Consider the following 20,376-nt stretch of genomic DNA (forward strand, 5'->3'; position numbering starts at 1 on the left):
ATAGAGGTGCAACAGCTAATGTTAAAAACAGAGACAAAATACCACATTCAATTTGGACAGGTCCCATTTGTATCTTTCAAAACTCAGAAAATGATTCAGGCACAGTCGTGCAAAAGAATGCATTTGAAGTTTGACCTCAGACCATATACAAATATCAGCTTTAAATGGATCAAAGGCTAGATGTAAGCTTAAGACTGAAAACCAACTGAAATTGCTTGTAAGACAAAGGTGGAAGAAATGAAAACATGGGCTACCTAAAATTAAAAAGTAGAATCAGTATGCATGTTAAAATTGTGAGAAATACTAGAAAAGGGAAGAGAAGAAGGAAAAGAATGCATAGAAATAAGGCAAAGATGGAGAGAGGGTGTATTTGGTAGAACAGAAAGACTTGGGAAGCAGATTGTGGAGTAGAAAAGGGAAGGGAAGGGAAGACTGGCTAGGCAGGAACAAGAGCCCATGAATGTGGGAGCCAGTGGTCATGCAAGAGTGCAGTGCAGGTGACTTGTTGCTGCCCAGAGCTCCTGGGTGGACAATGAAACGCTCATGAACCTCAACTCTTGGTCACAACTGACTCAACTGTAAGTCATAGTTTCTCTGGTGTTATAAAGACTGTGTAAACCTATTTCTAATACCCTCTTAACAGAATAAATTGAGCTCAGAGTTTTGTGGATTCTCTTCTGTTTCAGACCCAGACTTGCAGTGTTAACTCATCATCACCAAGCCATTCTTTTTCTCACAAGCCTGTTTTGTACCTCTGTGTCCAGCAGATGGCAATAGACTTAGTCAATTTTAAATTCAGGCTCTAAGTTGCCTGGTCCACAAGAAATTTAAGACAAGAGTATCATATTTCCGTTCTCTAGGAACTATATTTTAAAAGTTAAATTAACTTTAGAATATATTTTATTTAACCCACTACATCCAAAATACTTGAGCATATAATCATTATACAGAAATTATGAATGAATATTTTCCATTTTTTTTCCACAATGAGTCTTCAAAGTTTACTGTGTATCTACTTATAGCCTCAGTTTGGGTAACTCTTCATAAAGAGTACTTGATCTGTACTTAGATACCTAAAACAGTGGAAAAGTACATTCTGGCCCAAGTTTCTCCAAGCATACTTAACCATATTTAAAAGTTTTCTAACAACTAACAACTAATTCAGTTGAGTATCCAGTTTTGAATTTAAATTAATGAAATTAAGGTTTAATTTCTTAATCACTCGAAGCCCAGATCAGAGGCACAGGAGCTACTTGCCTGTGGTGCTGCAGCACTGGGTAGCAGTCAGATCTGTTTACTTGCCCCATGGTCCCACTACATACAATCCTCTCAATGGCACTAAAGGGTTAGCCAAGAAATTCTCCCCAGGAGTACATTAAACTTTGAATAAATTCTATAGCTATGGTGAACTTAAGAACAAACAATGATGAAAAATTCCTAGTGGAAAACCTGACCATACTTTATAGCGCTAAGAGAAATGTTTTAGAAGAAAATGCTTTGTTTGAATTATTTATTTTCATTGTCATCTCTCCTCTAGGCCTTTGTGTGTTTTGATGCTGTCTGCTTGAATTGGCTCAGTAAATCACTGTGTTTGCTTAGGAAATTCCCAAAGGAGCATATTCAGTTCCATATCTGGACATCCCTACCGTGTTTACTTATATATTTGCCGGGGCTTGTGGGATCATTCATTCCTTCTGAAAGCTGGTATGCACTGTGCAGGTTTTCAGTTGTCTGGTGATCTACTGATGAGGCAACAGAATTTAGAATTAGAACACGGGAGGATTCTTGTCTTTACAGTTAACACAACATCTAGTAGCTAAGTCATTGTGTGTCATTTCCTTTGAAGCCAGTCAGTTGAGGGAAGTCGGATATTTTGTCAAGCAGTTCGTGAAAACCTACATGACTAAGGTGAATCATGGTTATTGAAAAGAATTTGTTGACCCAGTGTACTTAAGTGAGAGGAGATGGAAGTCTCCTGGTCATCCCACCTGCACCTGCTGGCTGGTAGTTGAAGTCTTTTGCTACTATAAGCTGTGGGTATGTATCTTCATGCCATGCTGATAGGATAGGTGTTATTGTCTAGGAAAACTGGAAAAATCTTCAGATGAAGTGTAAAATGTTAGTAAAAGCTTATCACCCTGGCCTAGTATTGATGTTCTGCTGTGGTGTTTATCTTAATAATCATCTGCATTTATAGATTGCCTCCTGGTAAATGTGTTTGTCCAATGATAGGAGTGAGCAGAAATATGACCCCTTTGCCCACCTTCAGTTTAAGCAGCTTCTTTCTCCATGATATTTCTATCATGTTATCCCCAACTCTGAAAGCTCAAATGTGTGGCAGTTTGGCTGATTTTAAGCACTTTGTTTGAGGTAGGCCGTATCCTCCTGTATTCCTTTATGGTCAATATAGGAATTAAGCTTCCCTGAACTTAAACTTGGTATGTGTCTACTTCCCACTCTTTTTTTTTTTTTTTTTTTTTACAGGCAGAGTTAGACAGTGAGAGAGAGAGACAGAGAGAAAGGTCTTCCTTCCGTTGGTTCACCCCCCAAATGGCTGCAACGGCAGGCGCGCTGTGCCAATCCAAAGCCAGGAGCCAGGTGCTTCCTCCTGGTCTCCCATGCGGGTGCAGGGCCCAAGGACTTGGGCCATCCTCCACTGCACTCCCTGGCCACAGCAGAGAGCTGGCCTGGAAGAGGGGCAACCGGGACAGAACCGGCACCCCAACTGGGACTAGAACCCAGAGTACCGGCGCCGCAGGCAGAGGATTAGCCTAGTGAGCCATGGTGCTGGCCACTTCCCACTCTTTTTGTCTAGCACTACCTCTTCACATGCACATTGTGATTCTTCAGAGTTGTTTTTATAACATCTTGTAAAAATGTCTTTTGAATTTATTTACTAGAAGGGCAGAGACAGAGAACTCACTCCCACCTGCTGGCTCATTCCTCAAGTGCCCATAAGAGCTGGGCCTGGGCCAGGCCAAAACTAGGAGACAGGAACTCAGTCCAAGTCTTCCACATGGGTGGCAGGGACCTAAGTACTGAGATATCACCTGCCACCTCCCAGGGTGTGAATTATCAAGAAGCTGGAATTAGGTATGAATCCAGGACATGAACCCTGGCAGTGTGATATCGGATGAAGGTATACCAAGGAAAGGCTTAACCCCTATGCCGGACACCTTTTCCAGGATTCTTTTTGAAAACAAAACAAAACAAAAAAATTGTGAGCCCTCCTCCCAGTCCAAGACTCCTACATCAGAAATGTGTCTGGTGAGGACATAGAGGGGTAAGCCTTGTGGCATAGAGGGTTAAGCCACCACCTGCCACACTGGCATCCTATTTGGGCACCAGTTCAAGTCCTGGATGCTCTACTTCTGATCCAGCTCTCTGCTAATGCACCTGGGAAAATAACAGAAGATGTTCCAAGTATTTGGGCCCCTTTACCCATGTGGGAGAGTTGGTTGAAGCTCCTGGCTCTGACTGGCCTGGCCCAGCCCTGGCCACAGCAACCATTTAGAGAATGAACCAGCAGATGGAAGACTCTCTCCCTCCCTTTCTGTATCTCTGTAACTCTCCCTTACAAGTAAATAAATAAGTCTTTGAAGGAGAAGGAGGAGGAGGAGAACAAAGTATGTCTGAAATCTATGCTTCCATCTTCACAGGGACTCATTCTTTTTTGACTGCTTTCCAAAAAGAACCATTTTTACCTTCACAAAGAAAGGCTTTCTATCTCTGCTTCTACTTTGTGATCAGCATAGATTTTCATGGAATCTGCAATCAGTGTGTACATACCATTTCTTCCTTTTTTACTCTTTTCATTGAGTCTTTCTAAAACTGAGCTGCTCGCTTATTTTTAGCAGTTGCCTAACCGTTTGTCAAAGTAGCACACAGTGCTGAGCACCTCCTCGACTGCTGGTTGTCTGCATCATTTCCCTATTGGGAATAAAGTGACTGTAAGCATCTTGAAGTTTGCTCTCACAGGTGGATCTTACTCAGGTACCCTCCCACTTTGAATCTGACCTCTTGGGCGTCCTTTCCAGAAGTGAGGTCACTGGGTCACCGTCATGGTCCTTTTGATGCTTCTTGATGGGTCTGTGATCTCAACAGGACCCACTGTACCATAGCAAATCTCCCTGGTGGAGGAGCAAAGTGAACTACAGGGCAGGACAGGTGGTTACTAGGAGATTCCAGTCCCATATTACCCCTCTGCATGCCACGAAGTTAAGCTTATTCCTCTGTATGCTGGCCCTGTCTGCCTACTCCAAGAACCACTTCTCTCTGTAGCTCAGCCTGTCTGCTTTTCTATCAGCTTTGAGAATTGCAAGGGCCACTCTGTACACTGTTTTATATATAGTGGTCAATCAAGAGGACAGCATCTGTGAATCTTCCCAGACCAATCTTCATGGCTGTCTGACATCCAGTGACCTGCCATAAGCCCCTGCTTACAGATAGCATTTGTGTTCTTATAATCAGGACTTGTTGCCCTGAGAAGTATTTCTCATGAAAAGCAGAGATAGCCAGAAACTGGAGGAAATATCTAAGATTGGACAACCTGGAGAAGCATGGTTTCATTTCAGGTATACAGCCATGTACATTTTACCCAAACCTGTGTTCTTATATCAGTCCCAGTAAAAATAAGAAAATAGACTCCCTCACTTCTTGTAAGTCTACTTCTGGATCATCCCCTCAGCTTTATTCTCAGGATGTCCTTGGTTTCCCCAAAGCCCTGTCAGAGCATTTCCCCTTTTCCTCATTGTTCTGTTTGTACCATGGTGCGCCCCTCACAGTTTCCTGTGTCTGTGCCTTTTACCTACCCTTCTAGTTGCACCAAGGATGGGAAACCCTTTTTGACTGCAAGAAGAAATCAAGGTGCGGTTGGTACCATTCACCCCTATGGCTGAGTCCAGCTGCATGTCTGTACACTCCTTGCCTCCATGCTGCTGCTGCTGGGAGGGACACCCTACTGCCCAGCTGCCTCCTGTGCTTGCTGTCACCATTTACATTACATCTGGTCACTTTCCAGCCCACAAACTTGCCAGGCTGTTGGATGCTCTTGGCCTGTACACGAGGTATGCCCAGCACCTGCATTGCTTGTCCTTCCTTTGTGGGTCACTTTTCTGCTTCAGGACCAGTTCTGTCATTTTCATTGTATGCTGTGGACTACTTCAAACAATGGCATTTTTCTGCCTAACATCCTGAGCACTAACTGAGTGCTAGCCACATGCCAACCTTGTACACACATCACCTCACTAATCCTCACAGTCTAGGTCGGGAGGGACTAGTGTCCCACATTGGTCTTTGGGAACATCACAGATCCAGTGCTAGGCTTAAGGTCACATGACTTCAACACAGGATCATGGAACCCAGAGCCTGAACTCTTGGCCACTGGTGGCCCTTCCTGTGGGTTTCCATTCTGCCTGGCTGACAGCATTGTGACTTCTTAGTGCCCTCTGTGTGTGTAGGTTCTCCTCTCTGGTCCTCAAGGTCTTCAAGGGCCGGCCGGCCCTGTGCTTTCCTCATGTTGTCCTGGGACGTAATCTGACATAGAGGAGACATGCAGTGAATCACTGAATGAAGATGGCACTTGGTCCACGGTCATCTCATATCCTTTATGAACTCTTGCAGAACTTTGTACATTCCTCAGTGGGAATGGCTTCTTGAAACTTTGTTTAAAGCATTTGTTTGGACCTCTCAGGTTACCTATCAAACTTCAATGCCACAGATAATTTTGGTTTCTCACTGGTGGCAGCACTTGACTTAGCATGGTGGAAGCTGTAATTAAAGGAAGAGAAGACATGACCTCTGCCCTCCATTTGCTGAGATGACACCTGTGACCCAGGACACCATTCAGGATAATACATGTAGGTATTTGTCTTGAGTATTTGACTGTGGAGCAAATGCTGCCAATCAAGGCTTTTTGTGATCTGTGTTGAGGCCACTCTCCCAGCTTCACCTGCTCCTCTCACCCAGACTCTCTGGACCCCACCATCCTGAGGTGTCTGTAGTTCTCTGCAGCTTCCGTGCTTCACACATGTTTGTTACTTTGTGTGTGATCTTCCTTTTCTGTGGGAGAATTTTCTCCTTCCTGTCTGTCTGGTAATGTACTACTCATCTTTTTTGGTCACCCTGATAGTTTAGTTCATGAGCCAAAGCTGCTTCCTTGAGACTTGCTTTGGATTTCTGTGACCTTTGTACATTTTTCTGTAGGGTGACCTTTACCATATATTATGAGTCAGTGTTGTAAGTCTGTACTGCCCATTAGCTGCTCGAGTGCAAGGCCATGATGGAATAATATGTGACAGAATTAAAAAGTGGATAAATGGACAAGAGAAAATGTGTTAGTCGTTGTCTTCCCTTCATTTGAGTACTGACTTTGAAAAAAAATATGCCCTGCACAGTTGTTCAGGGTCAGATTCCTCTGGCTGGTTGCCCAGATGACCAAAATTCTAAGTGATTTCTTTGTTCTCTGGACTTGTCACTTCCAAAAATGAATCTATTTTTCTGAGTCTGCGAACCCAAGGAAAGGAGATGCCAGAGGGCAATAGATACATGTAGGAAGTCACTCCATGTGCAGAGAAGAAGGAAGTTGGAAGAGTCTGCTTTTTGGGACTCTTGCTGCTTAGAGAGTTCTTTTTACTTATTTAAGAGGCAAAGAGAAAGACCCTATCTACTGGTTCACTCCTCCAGGAGCCCACAGTGGCCAGGAGTAGGGGCCAAAGCTGAGAGCCAAGAAATCTGTCCAGGTCTCCAATGTGTGTGGCAGGGATCCAACTACTTGAACCCTCACCTACTGGCCCCCAGGGTGCACATTATTAGGAAGCTGTTATAAGGAGCCAGCACCAGCCATTGAACCCAGGTACTGTGATAACGGGATGTAGGTGACCTAACCAGCATCTTAACTGCTAGGCCAAACAATACCTCCTTGCCCTCCCCCACTCTCTTAGAGAGCTTTCTATTGCCAAGTGGACAGATGCAACTTGAAGGTCATAGAGAACTGTGGTGCTTTGAAAGGCCTCTGTGCCAGGAGTCTGCAGACAAGTGACTCCAGACCTAGAGCTGTGCCTCCCCATTAGCAAAACTGCAAAGATAATGGCATCCTCATCACAAGGTGGGTGCATGGGCTCTTGCCTGAGGAACTGTTCCGTGAACACGGGTGTATCCCAGGAACTTGTCCTGCAAGGGAAAACTCAAGCAGGCTTCAGAGGATGAGGTTTGGAAAGGAAAAGAGTAAGGACTGCCAGGGTGGAGGAGGTTCCATGCATGTGGTGCAGGAGTGATGTCAGGAGGAAGGTGAGCAACGTCACGACCAAATGGCTGCAGTCACTGACATGAATGGTCAGAAGATGCCAGCAGGTGCCCTTCCTCTGCTGTCAATGGACAGTAGTATGGCAAGTGTGCCAACTGGGACCACTGAACCAGACAACAGGGACAGTTCATCCCAACTGCATTGAGGTGCTGACACAGGCCATCTGAGGACCCCTCTGTGCTGAGCTTCCATGAAATCAGCCTTTCCTAGGTGTCTGGATTCCATAATTTCTTTTAGCCACCACTTTTATTTAGTATGAGATGAATAAGTGATTTATAGTTGTGTAAATGTATTTCAGGTGGATGTATTCAAGGAAATGTTACTGTGGGGCTTGTTTGGAGCAGATGAATGAAATTCTGAGATCTGGCTTCAAAACTCTGGAATTGTGTTTGCAGATTTTTCTTGCCATTTTTGGGCCCATTCCATTTTTCTTTATGCTCCCTCTTTTCAATCAGTGATATAAGAAGAAAGCATAATTTAGAAATCCATTATGGTAAAAAGCACCGTGGTATCCATTGCTACTCAGCTGACCCAGACATTAGTATGTTCTGCTGAACCCACCCACTTCCACAAGTGCCCATCTCATGAGCACTCAGAACCCTCAAGCCTTCCTGCAAAGTGGGAAAGTATCTATTATTGTTCATTGATTTTTTTTAACTTTTCTCCCCTCCAGAAACTTTTTATTTAAAGTATACAAATTCATGCATTTCATAATTACAATTTTAGGAACACAGTGATAGTGATTCTTTCCATCATACCCACCGTTCCTCCCCCATTTCCACCTTTCTTCTTCCTCCCTCTCCTATTCCCATTCTTATTTTTTACTAAGGTCTATTTTCAACTAATTTTATATACAGAAGATTATACTAAGAGTTTAACAAATAGTATTGAAAAACTGTTCCTCAACAATTTTTTTGATTTCTCTCTTGATTTCTTCTATGACGCACTGTTTATTCAGGAGCATATTGTTTAGTCTTCATGTGTTTGCGTATTTCCTAGAGATTCTTGAGTTGTTGATTTCCAGCTTCATTCCATTGTGGTCAGTAAAAATGCCTGATTTGATTTCAATGTTCTTTTTTAATTTGCTGATATTTGCTTTATGGCCTGGACTGTGGTCTATCCTAGAGAAAGTTCCATTCAGTGGTGAGTAGAATGTATGTTCTGCAAATATAGGATGCAAGTTCTGTAGATATCCATAAGTTCCATATAGTTTATAGTGTCGATTAACTGTTGTTTCCTTGCTGATTTTTTGTCTGGTTAATCTGTTCATGGCTGAAAGTGAGGTACTGAAGTCCCCCATTGCTATTATATTTGAGTCTATGTCTCCCTTTAGATCCGTTAACATTTCTTTTAAGTACCCAGGTGCCCTTTAATTAGGTGTGGATACATTTATTATAGTCACATCTTACTGTTGAATTGATCCCTTAATCATTGCATGGTACCCTTCTTCATCTCTTTTAACAGTTTTTCTGTTAAAGTCCATTTTGTCTGATATTAGGGTGACTCCACCAGCTCTTTTTTGGTTTCTGTTAGCATGGAATATCATTTTCTATCCTTTCACTTTCAGTCTTCATCTATCTTTGTTGGTGAGATGTGTTGCTTGTAGGCAGCAAATAGATTTTTTTTCCCTTTAACCAGTCTGTATCTTTTAACTGGGGAGCTGAGGCCATTTACATTCATGGTGACTATTGATAAGTAATGACTCAGCCCTGCTGTTTTTTCATAAATATTCCTCTTTACTTTGGATTTCCTTTGTACTTTGACTGGGAGATTTTCTTAAGCATCTTTTGTAAGGCTAGAAGAGTGGTGACAAATTCCTTCAATTTCTCTTTGTTTTGAAAGATCTTTATTTCACCTTTGTTCATAAATGAGAGCTTTGCAGGGGATAGTATTCTGGGTTGACAGTCTTTTTCTCTTAAGACTTGGTCTGTATCTTGCCATTCTCTCCTAGCTTGTAGGGTTTCTGATGAGAAGTCAGCTGTGAATCTAATTGGAGAGCCTCTGAAAGTGATTTGGCATTTCTCTCGTACACATTTTAGAATCTTTTCTTTATGTTTTACTGTGGAGAATTTGACTACAATATGTCATGGTGAAGATCTTTTCTGGTCATGTCTGTTAGGAGTTTAGGAGTTCTATGTGCTCCTGTACTTGGATGTACTTTTTCTCTCTCCAAATTAGGGAGGTTTTCTGTAATTATTTCACTAACAAGGCCTTCTGATCCATTCTCTCTTTTCATACCTTCATGACTCCTAAAACCAGTACATTTGATAGTATCCCATGAATCTCTAACACTGTTTTTCAGTTTTCTAATTACTTCTTCTTCTTCTTCTTCTTCTTCTTCTTCTTCTTCTTCTTCTTCTTCTTCTTTTCTTCTTCTTCTTTTCTTCTTCTTCTTTTTTCTTTTTTCTGACTGTAAAATTTTCTGAGATTTGGCTTCTAACTTAGGTATTATTTCTTCAACCTCACCAATTCTGTTTTTAAGGCTTTCCATTGCATTTCTTATTTGTTCTATTGAATTCTTCATTTCCAATATTTCCTTTTGATTTGTATTTAAAATCTCAATTTCATGTGAAAAATTTTTTTCATGTCATGTATGGATTTCTTTAGTTCATGGATTTGCTTATGATTACTTCAAGTAATCCTATGATCAATTTTTTGAATTTCATTTTTGGCATTTCATCAATCTCTTCATTTTCACATTCTAGTATTGAAGTGTTGTTGTGTTCCTTTGGGGGAATCATGTTATCTTCCTTATTCTTGTTTCTTGAATTGCTGCTTTTATTTGCAGGTATTTATGGAGATACTTGTTGGTTTATTTTTTTCCCTGTGATGACTTTTATCTTTGGACTCTGCCTCTGTGGATTAGTGGAGTGTCTGCTCTTTCAGTGATTATCCTGAGGCGTGTGCTGGGTGTGGCCAGGGAGCTCTGTTTAGTGCTCGGGGGTTTATCCAAGGTGACTCCCAAATTGGGCATGATAAGCCTCTCTTTCTTCTCTCTCTCTTTCTCTCTTTTAATCGGAGGGGAGGTTTTGTTCAGCTCTGTTTACATAGTCTCATACTCACCTCCTCTCCTCCAAGGATACCAACGCCTGGGCGCTGGCCCCAGTGGGTACAATATTCATCCTTACTTCCACAAGAACCACACAAGGGATCCATGCAGTCCTCAGTGAGAGCACAGATCCTGCAGCAACGACCATCACCAGGGAATCAGGGAGCCCCAACAGTATGAAGCCACCCACAGCAAGTGCCCAAAGGCCAGCCACACCCTGTGCCCTCCCATGTAGCCACACTGTTTTCACACTCCCAGCACACAAGACTCCCACAGTCATGAGCACTCAGCCCCTTGTCAATTCTCCCAGGCAGACTCAGGGGTCTCCTCTTAGCTGGTTGCTGGGCACGTGGACAGGAGCTAGCACAGATGTTACATATGTCCAAAATGGCACCAGCCTGCTCTCAGCTAGTTATAGTACATCAACTGGGTAGTCAGGGAGAGAGAAATGTGCCCCCCTTCTTCCCTCTAGGTTTACAGATATACTGTCACCCTCAGGGCTGCAGGCTAGACTTGTGCTAGGCTCTTCCCTCAGCTTTATCATCAGTGGCTTGGACTGCTGCAGTCTGGTCTCACTTCTCTCCAAAGCTGGTGCTGAGTCTCTCGGCTGCTGGGGTCCTGAGTTGTGTGTTTCCACTCCCTCTGCATAGATCCACAGTGTTCCTCTAATTCACATGGAATTTATTCTGCAATTTTCTCCCTAACTCTTCCCTGAGATTGTACTATCTCCACGTTTTTTTAAACTATCTTACCCTAGACAAGAGCACTAAGCTCCCTCCTATTTCACCATCTTGGTGCCTCCCTCCTGTCCAGTGATTTTAAGGTATGCATTTTTCACATGTTAACCATTCTGAATTTGTAATACTTCTCATAGTCAAAGGCAGCTTCCATTCATTGTTTTCTTTCTTGTAAGATGGCACGTCTGTCAATTGATGATGTCTTTGATTTTATGAAATAAGGTCAATTACAGTAGTGTTTTAACTATGAAACTGTATTCTGTTTTCCTGTCTGCCTTTGGATGGCACATCCCATGTCTGTCCTGGAATTGCCGCCAGGGACTTGTGTGGCACTCTACCTCCAGAGGTGGAGCCAGTGAAACTCCTGTTTTTGCAGATTTTCCTCAATACACCACGAGCAGATCTTCCATCCTGGGATCTCTGACTACAAAATATGCAGTAGAACCTTTCCTTTCCCAGCCCTTCCATTCCTCTGGTCCCTCTGGGGTCCTCCCATCAGTACCCAGTTTGTGTGAATGTCCCTGGAGCTTTTCTAGAACCTTTTCACCAGGCCCTTCCCAAAGTGACTCACTAATGTGGGTCTCCCTGGTGGTGCCTATGGGAAGATAAGGGAGAGGGATCATGCTCTTACCCTACCATGGGGAGACTGACCAAATGTTGTCTTACCTTCCCAGATAAGAACTGTTGACTCAGTGACCTGTAAGGGCCGTTCTGGTACTTCATTCCGTGTGTCTCCATGGCTTCTCTGTAAATAAGGACATTGGCTCACTACCACCTGTCAGAGCGCTCTGACTCTGTATACCTCAAGTCTCTGTCACACAGTATCACCTAGCAGTGTTGGTGCTTAGACACCATGAGCGATTTTAAGAGTAACCAAGAAGTGTACCAGCATTACACTGCCACAGCCCCCAGGCTGCTGGCCCACGTCTCCAGACTCCTGATACACTGCAGGAAAGAGGGCATTGCTGTACCAAAGGGCATCAGAAACATCTTTGAGTTCACTTGGGAGGAACTCATCACAGACCCGACAGTGCCCACCCCATCCAACATACTGGGCCTGGAAGTCAGTTTTGGTCCCCCACCTGTGGTGCTTGTAGAACCAATCCCTGTGCCTGTTGTCACCCCGAAGAAACCGCCACCACGGACACTGCCGCCAATACTGCCAGTGGTCACTGCGGCAGTCAAGCACTCCATCTCCTCTCCCAGCCAGGCCCATCCGAGGCCCAGCATCCAGGAGACCCTGGACAAGTTTCATCAGCAGTCCATTCACGTGCTGACAGAGCTCCTCACTCTGAAGATGAAGGTCATGGAAGAGTCTGCATCTGGTAAGGCCAACTCCCCAGACTCTCCCCAATTTCTGGCTCAGGTGCCTGTGTGTATCCCATGTACCTACCACAGGCAGGTGCAGGTTGAGTGTCCTTTATCCGAAATTTAAAATGCACCAACATCTGAAACTTTTTGAACATCAACATGATTCCACAAGAGGAAAATTCCATTCTTGACCTCATGTAAGGGATGATAGTCAAATCACAGGTGCCCTAAAAATATGATTTCAGATTACATTCAGGCCACGTGTAGAACATGTATATGAAACACAAATCAACTTCATGTTTGGACTTGTATTCCATCCCCAAGATATCTCACTATATGTATACAAATGTTCTAAAATCTAAAACCTGAAACACCACTGTTCCCAAGCGTTTTGGAGCATTATCCTGCCATCCCTCTGGTCCTGCAATTCTCCTCCCATTCCAGGCTGGATTGGAAGGACAGCAGTGGGAATAGTGTGAGGTCAGAGGCTCTTCTGAGTAATTTTTGGTTTATGATGCAGACATGGAGAGAGATAGTACCCAGGAGGGGGTAATATGTGACACTTGAGAATCTAGTGGTTCATTTGACAGGTAGCCAGACAGAGACAAGTAGAGCCAGAATTGGGGGAAGTGAGGAGAACCAGGCTGCCTCCAGTGTGAAAGCATCCTCCAGTATCAGTGCTGGAGCAGTGTCATTAATTGAGCCTTCCCAGTGCTGCATCCTTTCTGATACTAGGAAGCTATGTGTAGGGAAAAGACATGTAAGGGGGCAGGATCCAAAGTGCCTCCTAATGGATCTTGATAGCTCGAGACTCTTATTAGGAACCCCTCACAATTGCTGATCCTAGGAATAGATTTTCTCTCTTCTTTTATTTCCTGGGCTGTTTACAGAGGTAGTTTTCTGGAAACATCAGCCTTGTGCTGAGGGGAAACTATTTTGCCTTCAATCATTCCTTTAGTTGGTGCCAATCCTCTGGACATCCCCAGGCGCTTTGTAGAGGCCAGTCAGCTGCTCCATCTCAACGCCAAGGAGATGGCCTTCAACTACATGATCGGCATAGTCAAGAGAGGCGGCTACAGCAAGGGACAGATGGGTAAAGGTGAGTACTCAAGCTTTAGCCCTTAAGTGAAAAGTACAAACAATACCAACAGCAATGCCATGGAAAGGTAAAACTCCTGGTTGGTTTGAAAGTTGACGTTTCCCTGAATTGAGGTGGCCATGGAGTAACAGGGATTGCCAAATGCTACCGGTAAGTAGAGAGATTGGTGTGACTCCTGTGAAGAAGAGGATAAGGAGTATCTGTTTGCTGGGAGATGTCTACACCTTACAACCCAGCACCCCATCTTCTAGACCATTCCCTAGTGCTGTCCTTCTCAAACTATCTGCAATGAAGGACTAATTTTTAAATATCCAGTCTGTTATGGACTGACCCTTTTATAAACACATGGCAGAAATGCTGCAGCATAGTCGGATTGTTACAAAGGCTTCTCAAAGCTTGTCTCAGTGTTTGTACTCACCTGGTTAAGTCCTGTGCTGGTCAGTCCTAGTCCACAGGCTACAATAAGAGTCACACTGCTGGAGAGACCCTCACACGTGTGCAAGAAGCTTTCTGAGTATATTGATTGTGGACTTGTTTGGGATAGCAAAAAAATTGGAAACAATCTAAATGTCTACCAGCAGGAGAAAAATAATTATGGTCTATTTAGATAGTGGGACATAATGATCAGTAGAAATGAGTGAGCCACTAAAGCAGACATTTCAGTATGGACAAATCTCAAAATATGATTAATCAAAAGAAAAAAAAAGTAAGTCATGGAAATTTGAAAGCATGTAGAGTAATAATACATTGTTTATTAGTACATTATATAAAATTGAAATACAAAATCATGCAGAGAAAAATTTGATGGAGTGATCTCTGGAGAAAGGAATGAGGGTAGGATCTTGGAGATAACAGTTCAGTCAGATCTGTATTGCTTTATTTCTTAGGTTTTTCACATAGTTAACTTTGTGGGAAAGTGTGGCATGCAGAATACTAAGGACCTAACATCTTAGCAATTTTCACATATATAATGCAGTAGATAGATAGATAGATAGATTTTTATTTATTTGAGGGTTAGAGTTACAGAGAGATAAAGGGAGAGACTGAGAGAAAGATCTTCCATCCACTGGTTCAATCCTCAAATGGCTCCAGTGGCCAGAGATGGGCTGATCCAAAGCCAGGAGCCAGGAGCTTCTTCCAGGTCTTCCACGTGGGTGCAAGGACCTAACCAGTTGGCCCATCTTCCACTGCTTTCCCAGGCCATAGCAAGGTGTTGGATCAGATGAGCAGCCAGAACACTAATCAATGCCTATATGGGATACCATAGCTGCAGGCGGAGGCTTAGCCTACTATGCCACAGTGCAAGCCCCAATACAGTAATATTAACCATTGTCACCATCTATCTGTTTGATCTCTAGAACTTCCTCATCTTATAACTGATAGTTTGTACCCTTTGACCATAATCTCCCCATTTTCCTATCTGTTTCCTATCTGGCAACCACCATTGTACTTTCTGTTTCTTTTTTTTTTTTTTTTTGTTTCTTTTTTTTTTTTTTTGACAGGTAGAGTGGACAGTGAGAGAGAGAGAGAGAGTCAGAGAGAAAGGTCTTCCTCTTGCCGTTGGTTCACCCTCCAATGACTGCCGCGGCCAGCGTGCTGCGGCCGGCGCATCGTGCTGATCCGAAGCCAGGAGCCAGGTGCTTCTCCTGGTCTCCCATGCGGGTGCAGGGCCCAAGTACTTGGGCCATCCTCCACTGCACTCCTGGGCCACAGCAGAGATCTGGCCTGGAAAAGGGGCAACCAGGACAGAATCCGACGCCCCAACCGGGACTAGAACCCGGTGTGCCGGCGCCGCAAGGTGGAGGATTAGCCTATTGAGCCACGGCGCCGGCTACTTTCTGTTTCTATGAGTTTGAGTTCAACTTTTTTATTTTTAATTTTTTAAAGATTTATTTTTTTTAAAGACTGAGTTACAGAGAGGTAAAGCCAGAGAGAGAGAGAGAGAGAGAGAGAGAGAGAGAAAGAGAAAGGTCTTCCATCCGCTGGCTCACTCCCCAAATGACCACAACGTCCAGAGCTGAGCTGCTGAGCTGATCTGAAGCCAGGAACCAGGAGCTTCTTCCGGGTCTCCCATGCAGGTGCAGGGGCCCAAGGACCTGGGCCATCCTCTACTGCTTTCCCAGGCCATATCAGAGAGCAGGATTGGAAGTAGAACAGCCAGGACTCGAACCAGTGCCCATGTGATGCTGGTGCGGCAGGCTGGGTGTTTAAGCTGCTGCGCCACAGTGCCGCCCCTAAGTTCGACTTTTTTAGACCCCCACATACAAGTGAGGTTATGTAACATGAGGGTGCTTCAAATAATTCTTAGAAATTGAATCAAGGGGCCAGCGCCGTGCACACTAGGTTAATCCTCCGCCTACAGCGCCGGCATCCCATATGGGTGCCAGTTCTAGTCCTGGCCTCATGTTGTTGGACATTTATATGTCTTGTTTTAAGAAATGTCCAGATTCCTAGTCAACTTCTTAACTCAAATTTTCTTTTTCTTTTCTCTTTATTCTTCTGTCTGTAATACTTTGAATCATCAGCTTGATACATATACAAGTATTCACTTTGAATGTCTAAAACTACTCATTGTTAGAAGATTTTATGAGAGTGCTTAAAATATTCATATTCCATAACCATTGGCCCTCACCTGTAAAATCAGTTCCCCAGTTAGCATCTCTCTTTGTCCACCAATTCAGTATCTTTCTCAGGCTCCTTGTGATGACCAATGAGCACATACATACAGTGCAAGTAGGTTGCATAGAAAAACTGAAGGTCTTGGGGAGCCTGTGAAGGTGAAGTTGGAGAGCTGCTGGATTCCCATGTAAAGCCACTGATGTCTGAGACAGGGGCTGAAACCAGTTAACTTCCAAGGAAGGGAAGATCATCCAGGATAAAGACCCCAAGGAGAAGCTGGTGCTGTGGCTCACTAGGCTAATCCTCTACCTAGCGGTGCTGGCACACCGGGTTCTAGTCCCGGTTGGGGCGCCGGATTCTGTCCCGGTTGCCCCTTTTCCAGGCCAGCTCTCTGCTGTGGCCCGAGAAGGCAGTGGAGGATGGCCCAAGTACTTGGGCCCTGCACCCCATGGGAGACCAGGAGAAGCACCTGGCTCCTGCCTTCAGATCAGCATGGTGTACCAGCTGCAGCGCGCCGGCCGCGGCAGCCACTGGAGGGTGAACCAACAGCAAAAGGAAGACCTTTCTCTCTGTCTCTCTCTCTCACTATCCACTCTGCCTGTCAAAAAAAAAAAAAAAAACGCAAGGAGAAAGGATTTCTGGAGTATCAAAGAATTAATAAATGGTGATAAAGCTCTTAAACACTTTTGCAAACAAACATCAAAGTATTCATGGCTATTACTATCATACAGTCATTCAGGGAAAAGGACAATCCAGTAGTTTTTTCCTTTTATGAAAATCAGTCTATATTTATAATAATGACTAATTTTTGTTAAATACAAGGAGACTGCAAAAATTTGTTGGAAAAATGGAACTGGAGGATAATGCACATATTACATGAACCCTTTGAAGACCTCTTATACAAGATAAAAGAAGGTTATTTTGATAAATTTTGTTTTACTTTTCTAAGATGAAGTTCCAAACATTCCCCCTCCTTTTTTCCACTTTTCTCCCCTCCTCCCTTCCACCCCCACCATGCCAACTCCAGCTTTTAGCATGAAATGAGGTCTCTGTGTTACAGGGATTTGTTCTGTGTCCATTTGTGCTGGATAGGCCAGTGCTGATTCCACACGTTCTGCAGTGTGCTGCACCGATTTGTGTAGAAGGTGATCAGCAAATGCTGAGCTCCATACTTTGCATTCTGCTTCAGAGCTTTGGCGCACAGCTACTTAGTGAGGTGACACTTGTGTATGAGAGTCTGAGATATCACGAGAAGCCCAGCGCAACCCATAGGCCCCTCAAACCTGACCGTGGTACTCTTACACCTGCATACAGTTGGCCCTTCATGTCCTCGGGTTCCACATCTGCACAGTCAACCAATTGCAGATGAAAAATATTGGAGAAAGCATTGACAGGGCCAGCACTGTGGTATAGTGGGAAAAGCCGTCACCTGTAGTGCCAGCATCCCATATGGATGCCAGTGTGAGTTCTGGCTTTTCCTCTTCTGATCCACCTCTCCACTGATGCTACTGGGAAAGCAGTGGTAACGGCCCAAATACCTGGGCTTTTGCACCCACATGGAAGACCTGGAGGAAGCTCCTGGCTCCTGGCTTTGGATTGGCACATCTCTGGCGGTCGCAGCCATTTGGGGAGTAAATCAGTGGACGGAAGATTCTCTCCCTCTCTCTCTCTCTCTCTCTCTCTCTCTGTGTGTGTGTGTGTGTGTGTATAACTCTGCCTCTCAAATAAACAAAATAAATCTTAAAAAAAAGAATTGTGTCTGTGCTAAACATGTACAGACTCTTTTCCCTTGTCATTATTTCCTACTCAATACTTATATTAGATATTATAAGTAATCTACAGACGATTTAAAGTATGTGGATGGGGTTTGTGTAGGTTCTGTGCAAAATTATGCAATTTTATAGAAGTTTGGTGTCTAGGTATGAGTCTTAGAACCAAACTATGCAATTACTGAGGGAGGACTGTGTTGTGTCTTAGTGCTTAAAAGGGAAAGTGGTGCTCCCCATTGGCACTGTGTCTGTAGTATTTAAGTGTCCTCTCCGGAAGACAGCTCCCACCTCCATGTGTGGAGATTTTGGGCATCCCTTGGGTTGTGATTTGTCTAGTGAAGGTCTCCTCTTGGTGGGAAGAGTGGAGCTGAACTCTGGAAGCCATTGGATGATTTCTGCTTCCTGCTGCACCAGTGGAGAGCTGAGATGGAGAGCTTAGCCCCCTCTCCATCCCACCGCCCAGAAATCTCTCCCACTGTTGGCACTTCTGGTGTCCACACTCCTCTCTCTAAGCAAGCCTAGAGCTTGACAAAAAATGACAATAGCAGAATACAAATTAAGGAGTAACCCTTTTCTCTGGGAGAAGCACTCATCATCCCAGAAGGATTTTAATTAGATAACTCTCTCAGGGCAGTAAAAAGAAGACTCAAACTCATGATTTCTCTTGCATAACTTGTATTTTCCAGGACTATCTTCTGTGTGAGGTAGACCAAAGCTGCTGTTTCTCTTGAAACTGTAGCCAGAGTATATCCTGTGCTATAGTGCAATTTCTGAAGTAAGAAGTCCATTTCCAGCTTTTTCTCCTGTCCTGTACCTACTACTCCTGCCTTCTCACCAAATAAAACTTGACTATGCCTTTATTTTTAGCTGACAGAAATATCATTAAATAAAACATTAAAAAACTCACCCTAAAGAAAACAAATGATCTTAGCATCTTTATGTAAACAGAAACTATCTTCACTTTTATACTTTGCTTTATGGTTCTTGTACTCCTGCATGTGTTTATGTTTTTTCAGTACTGTGAATTTTCTGTTTCTTTTACTCACTACAATGTGGCTATATACTTTAAGTAATTGTCATTTTAAGTGGATGTAAACTCCTTCTAGTTTTCAAGTTCTGAATTTACCTAATTGCTTAGGTTTCCATGGTTTTTGATGTTAGTGTAATATGCAACTTTGTACATGTCACTTCTGTTGTATTAGTTATTAAGATTAATCTCCCAGGGGAAGGATTATTGAGGCAGAGGGTCTCCATGTATGTACAAGTCTTCTTGCTAAAAACACTTTCTTTGTGGATTTTCTCTACACCAGCATGGTTGACAGGTTTTAGTCCATTTCTGTCAGTACTGACCTTTATTAGTTCTTGTCATTTTTGCTGTTAGATATATGGAAAATTGTTCTAATTTCAGTGTTTGGGTCATTAGCAAAGGTGATTGTTTTTATATTTTGACATCTAGTGTGGAGTCTATTTTTAGACTTTATCTATTCATGAGATCAGATTTACCACCTTCTTTCTGAATTCGATCTATTATAAGTGAATTGCTCAACATTTACTAACAGTGGTTTGATGTCTAAACAGTGAAATGTCTACATTTGAGGGAAGAATAAGAAAATCACCTGGTAAGATTTATGTAAGAATAATGAAGATTTTCCACTGTGCTGAAGGTGCAAAATTTTAATTTTTTTTTAATTATCTAAAAGGCAGAGTGTAGAGAGAAGGAGAGACAGAGAATGCAATCTTCTATATGCTGGTTCACTTCCCAAAGGGCCGCAAAAGCATAGGCTTCCCAGCCTGAAGCTAGGAGTCTGGAACTCCATCAGGGTCTCCCATTTGGGTGTCAGGAGCCCAAGCACTTGGGCCATCTTTTGCTGCTTTCCCAAGCTCATTAGCAAGGAGCTGGATCTGAAGCAGAGTTTCTGGCACTCAATCTGGTGCTCCATGTGGGATGCCATCCTCCTAGGCGAAAGCTTAGTCTGCTGAGCCACACAGTGCCTGCCCCTGAATTTTAATTTTTAAGTCATCAGATATCAAATGATTCTCCACAACATGATGTGATTCTACAGGAGACTGATATATTGATAAAGGACCATGTGATTTCTGTGACTTGGGTGAGGGAAAAAGATGACTCTAATTTCCTTCTAGGTTTATTCTCTCAACCTAGTAAAGCAGTTACATCAGCAGTTATAGGAATACTGTCATGTTTTGTCCCTGTTCTGATGTCACTTCCTTCTTGAGAAATGGGGAGGGAGGAGAGACTATAGAGGAGAATTTTAAACATTATCCTTAATTTACCTAATCCTCTGCCTGTGCTTTGAGAAGACTCTTCTTGAATCTGGTTGTTCTGTCAAAAGAGGGCATTTACAGCCCTGCCCATTGCAGCCATCTGAGGAGTGAATCAGCAGACCTCTCTCTCCCCCCACTTTATGTATGTATGTATGTGTGTGTGTATATATATATATATATATAAATTTCTGTCACTCTTCCTGTTC

The 20,376-nt window shown here is 43.4% G+C and overlaps 1 protein-coding gene across 1 annotated transcript in view; it reads left to right on the forward strand.

Annotated features, from left to right (window-relative positions):
* The first annotated feature begins 1,284 nt into the window (after window positions 1-1,284).
* LOC100337897 (uncharacterized protein C3orf20) overlaps window positions 1,285-20,376 on the forward strand; it is a 77,124-nt gene continuing 58,032 nt past the window's right edge. Inside the window, exons 1-3 of the mRNA XM_070051051.1 lie at window positions 1,285-2,037; window positions 11,764-12,414; window positions 13,359-13,499. Coding sequence (XP_069907152.1) covers window positions 11,943-12,414; window positions 13,359-13,499 — 613 coding nt within the window. The 5' untranslated portion in view covers window positions 1,285-2,037; window positions 11,764-11,942. The remainder of the gene's footprint in view (window positions 2,038-11,763; window positions 12,415-13,358; window positions 13,500-20,376) is intronic.

This window comes from Oryctolagus cuniculus, chromosome 10 (genome assembly GCF_964237555.1).
Source record: "Oryctolagus cuniculus chromosome 10, mOryCun1.1, whole genome shotgun sequence".
Taxonomy (NCBI): domain Eukaryota; kingdom Metazoa; phylum Chordata; class Mammalia; order Lagomorpha; family Leporidae; genus Oryctolagus; species Oryctolagus cuniculus.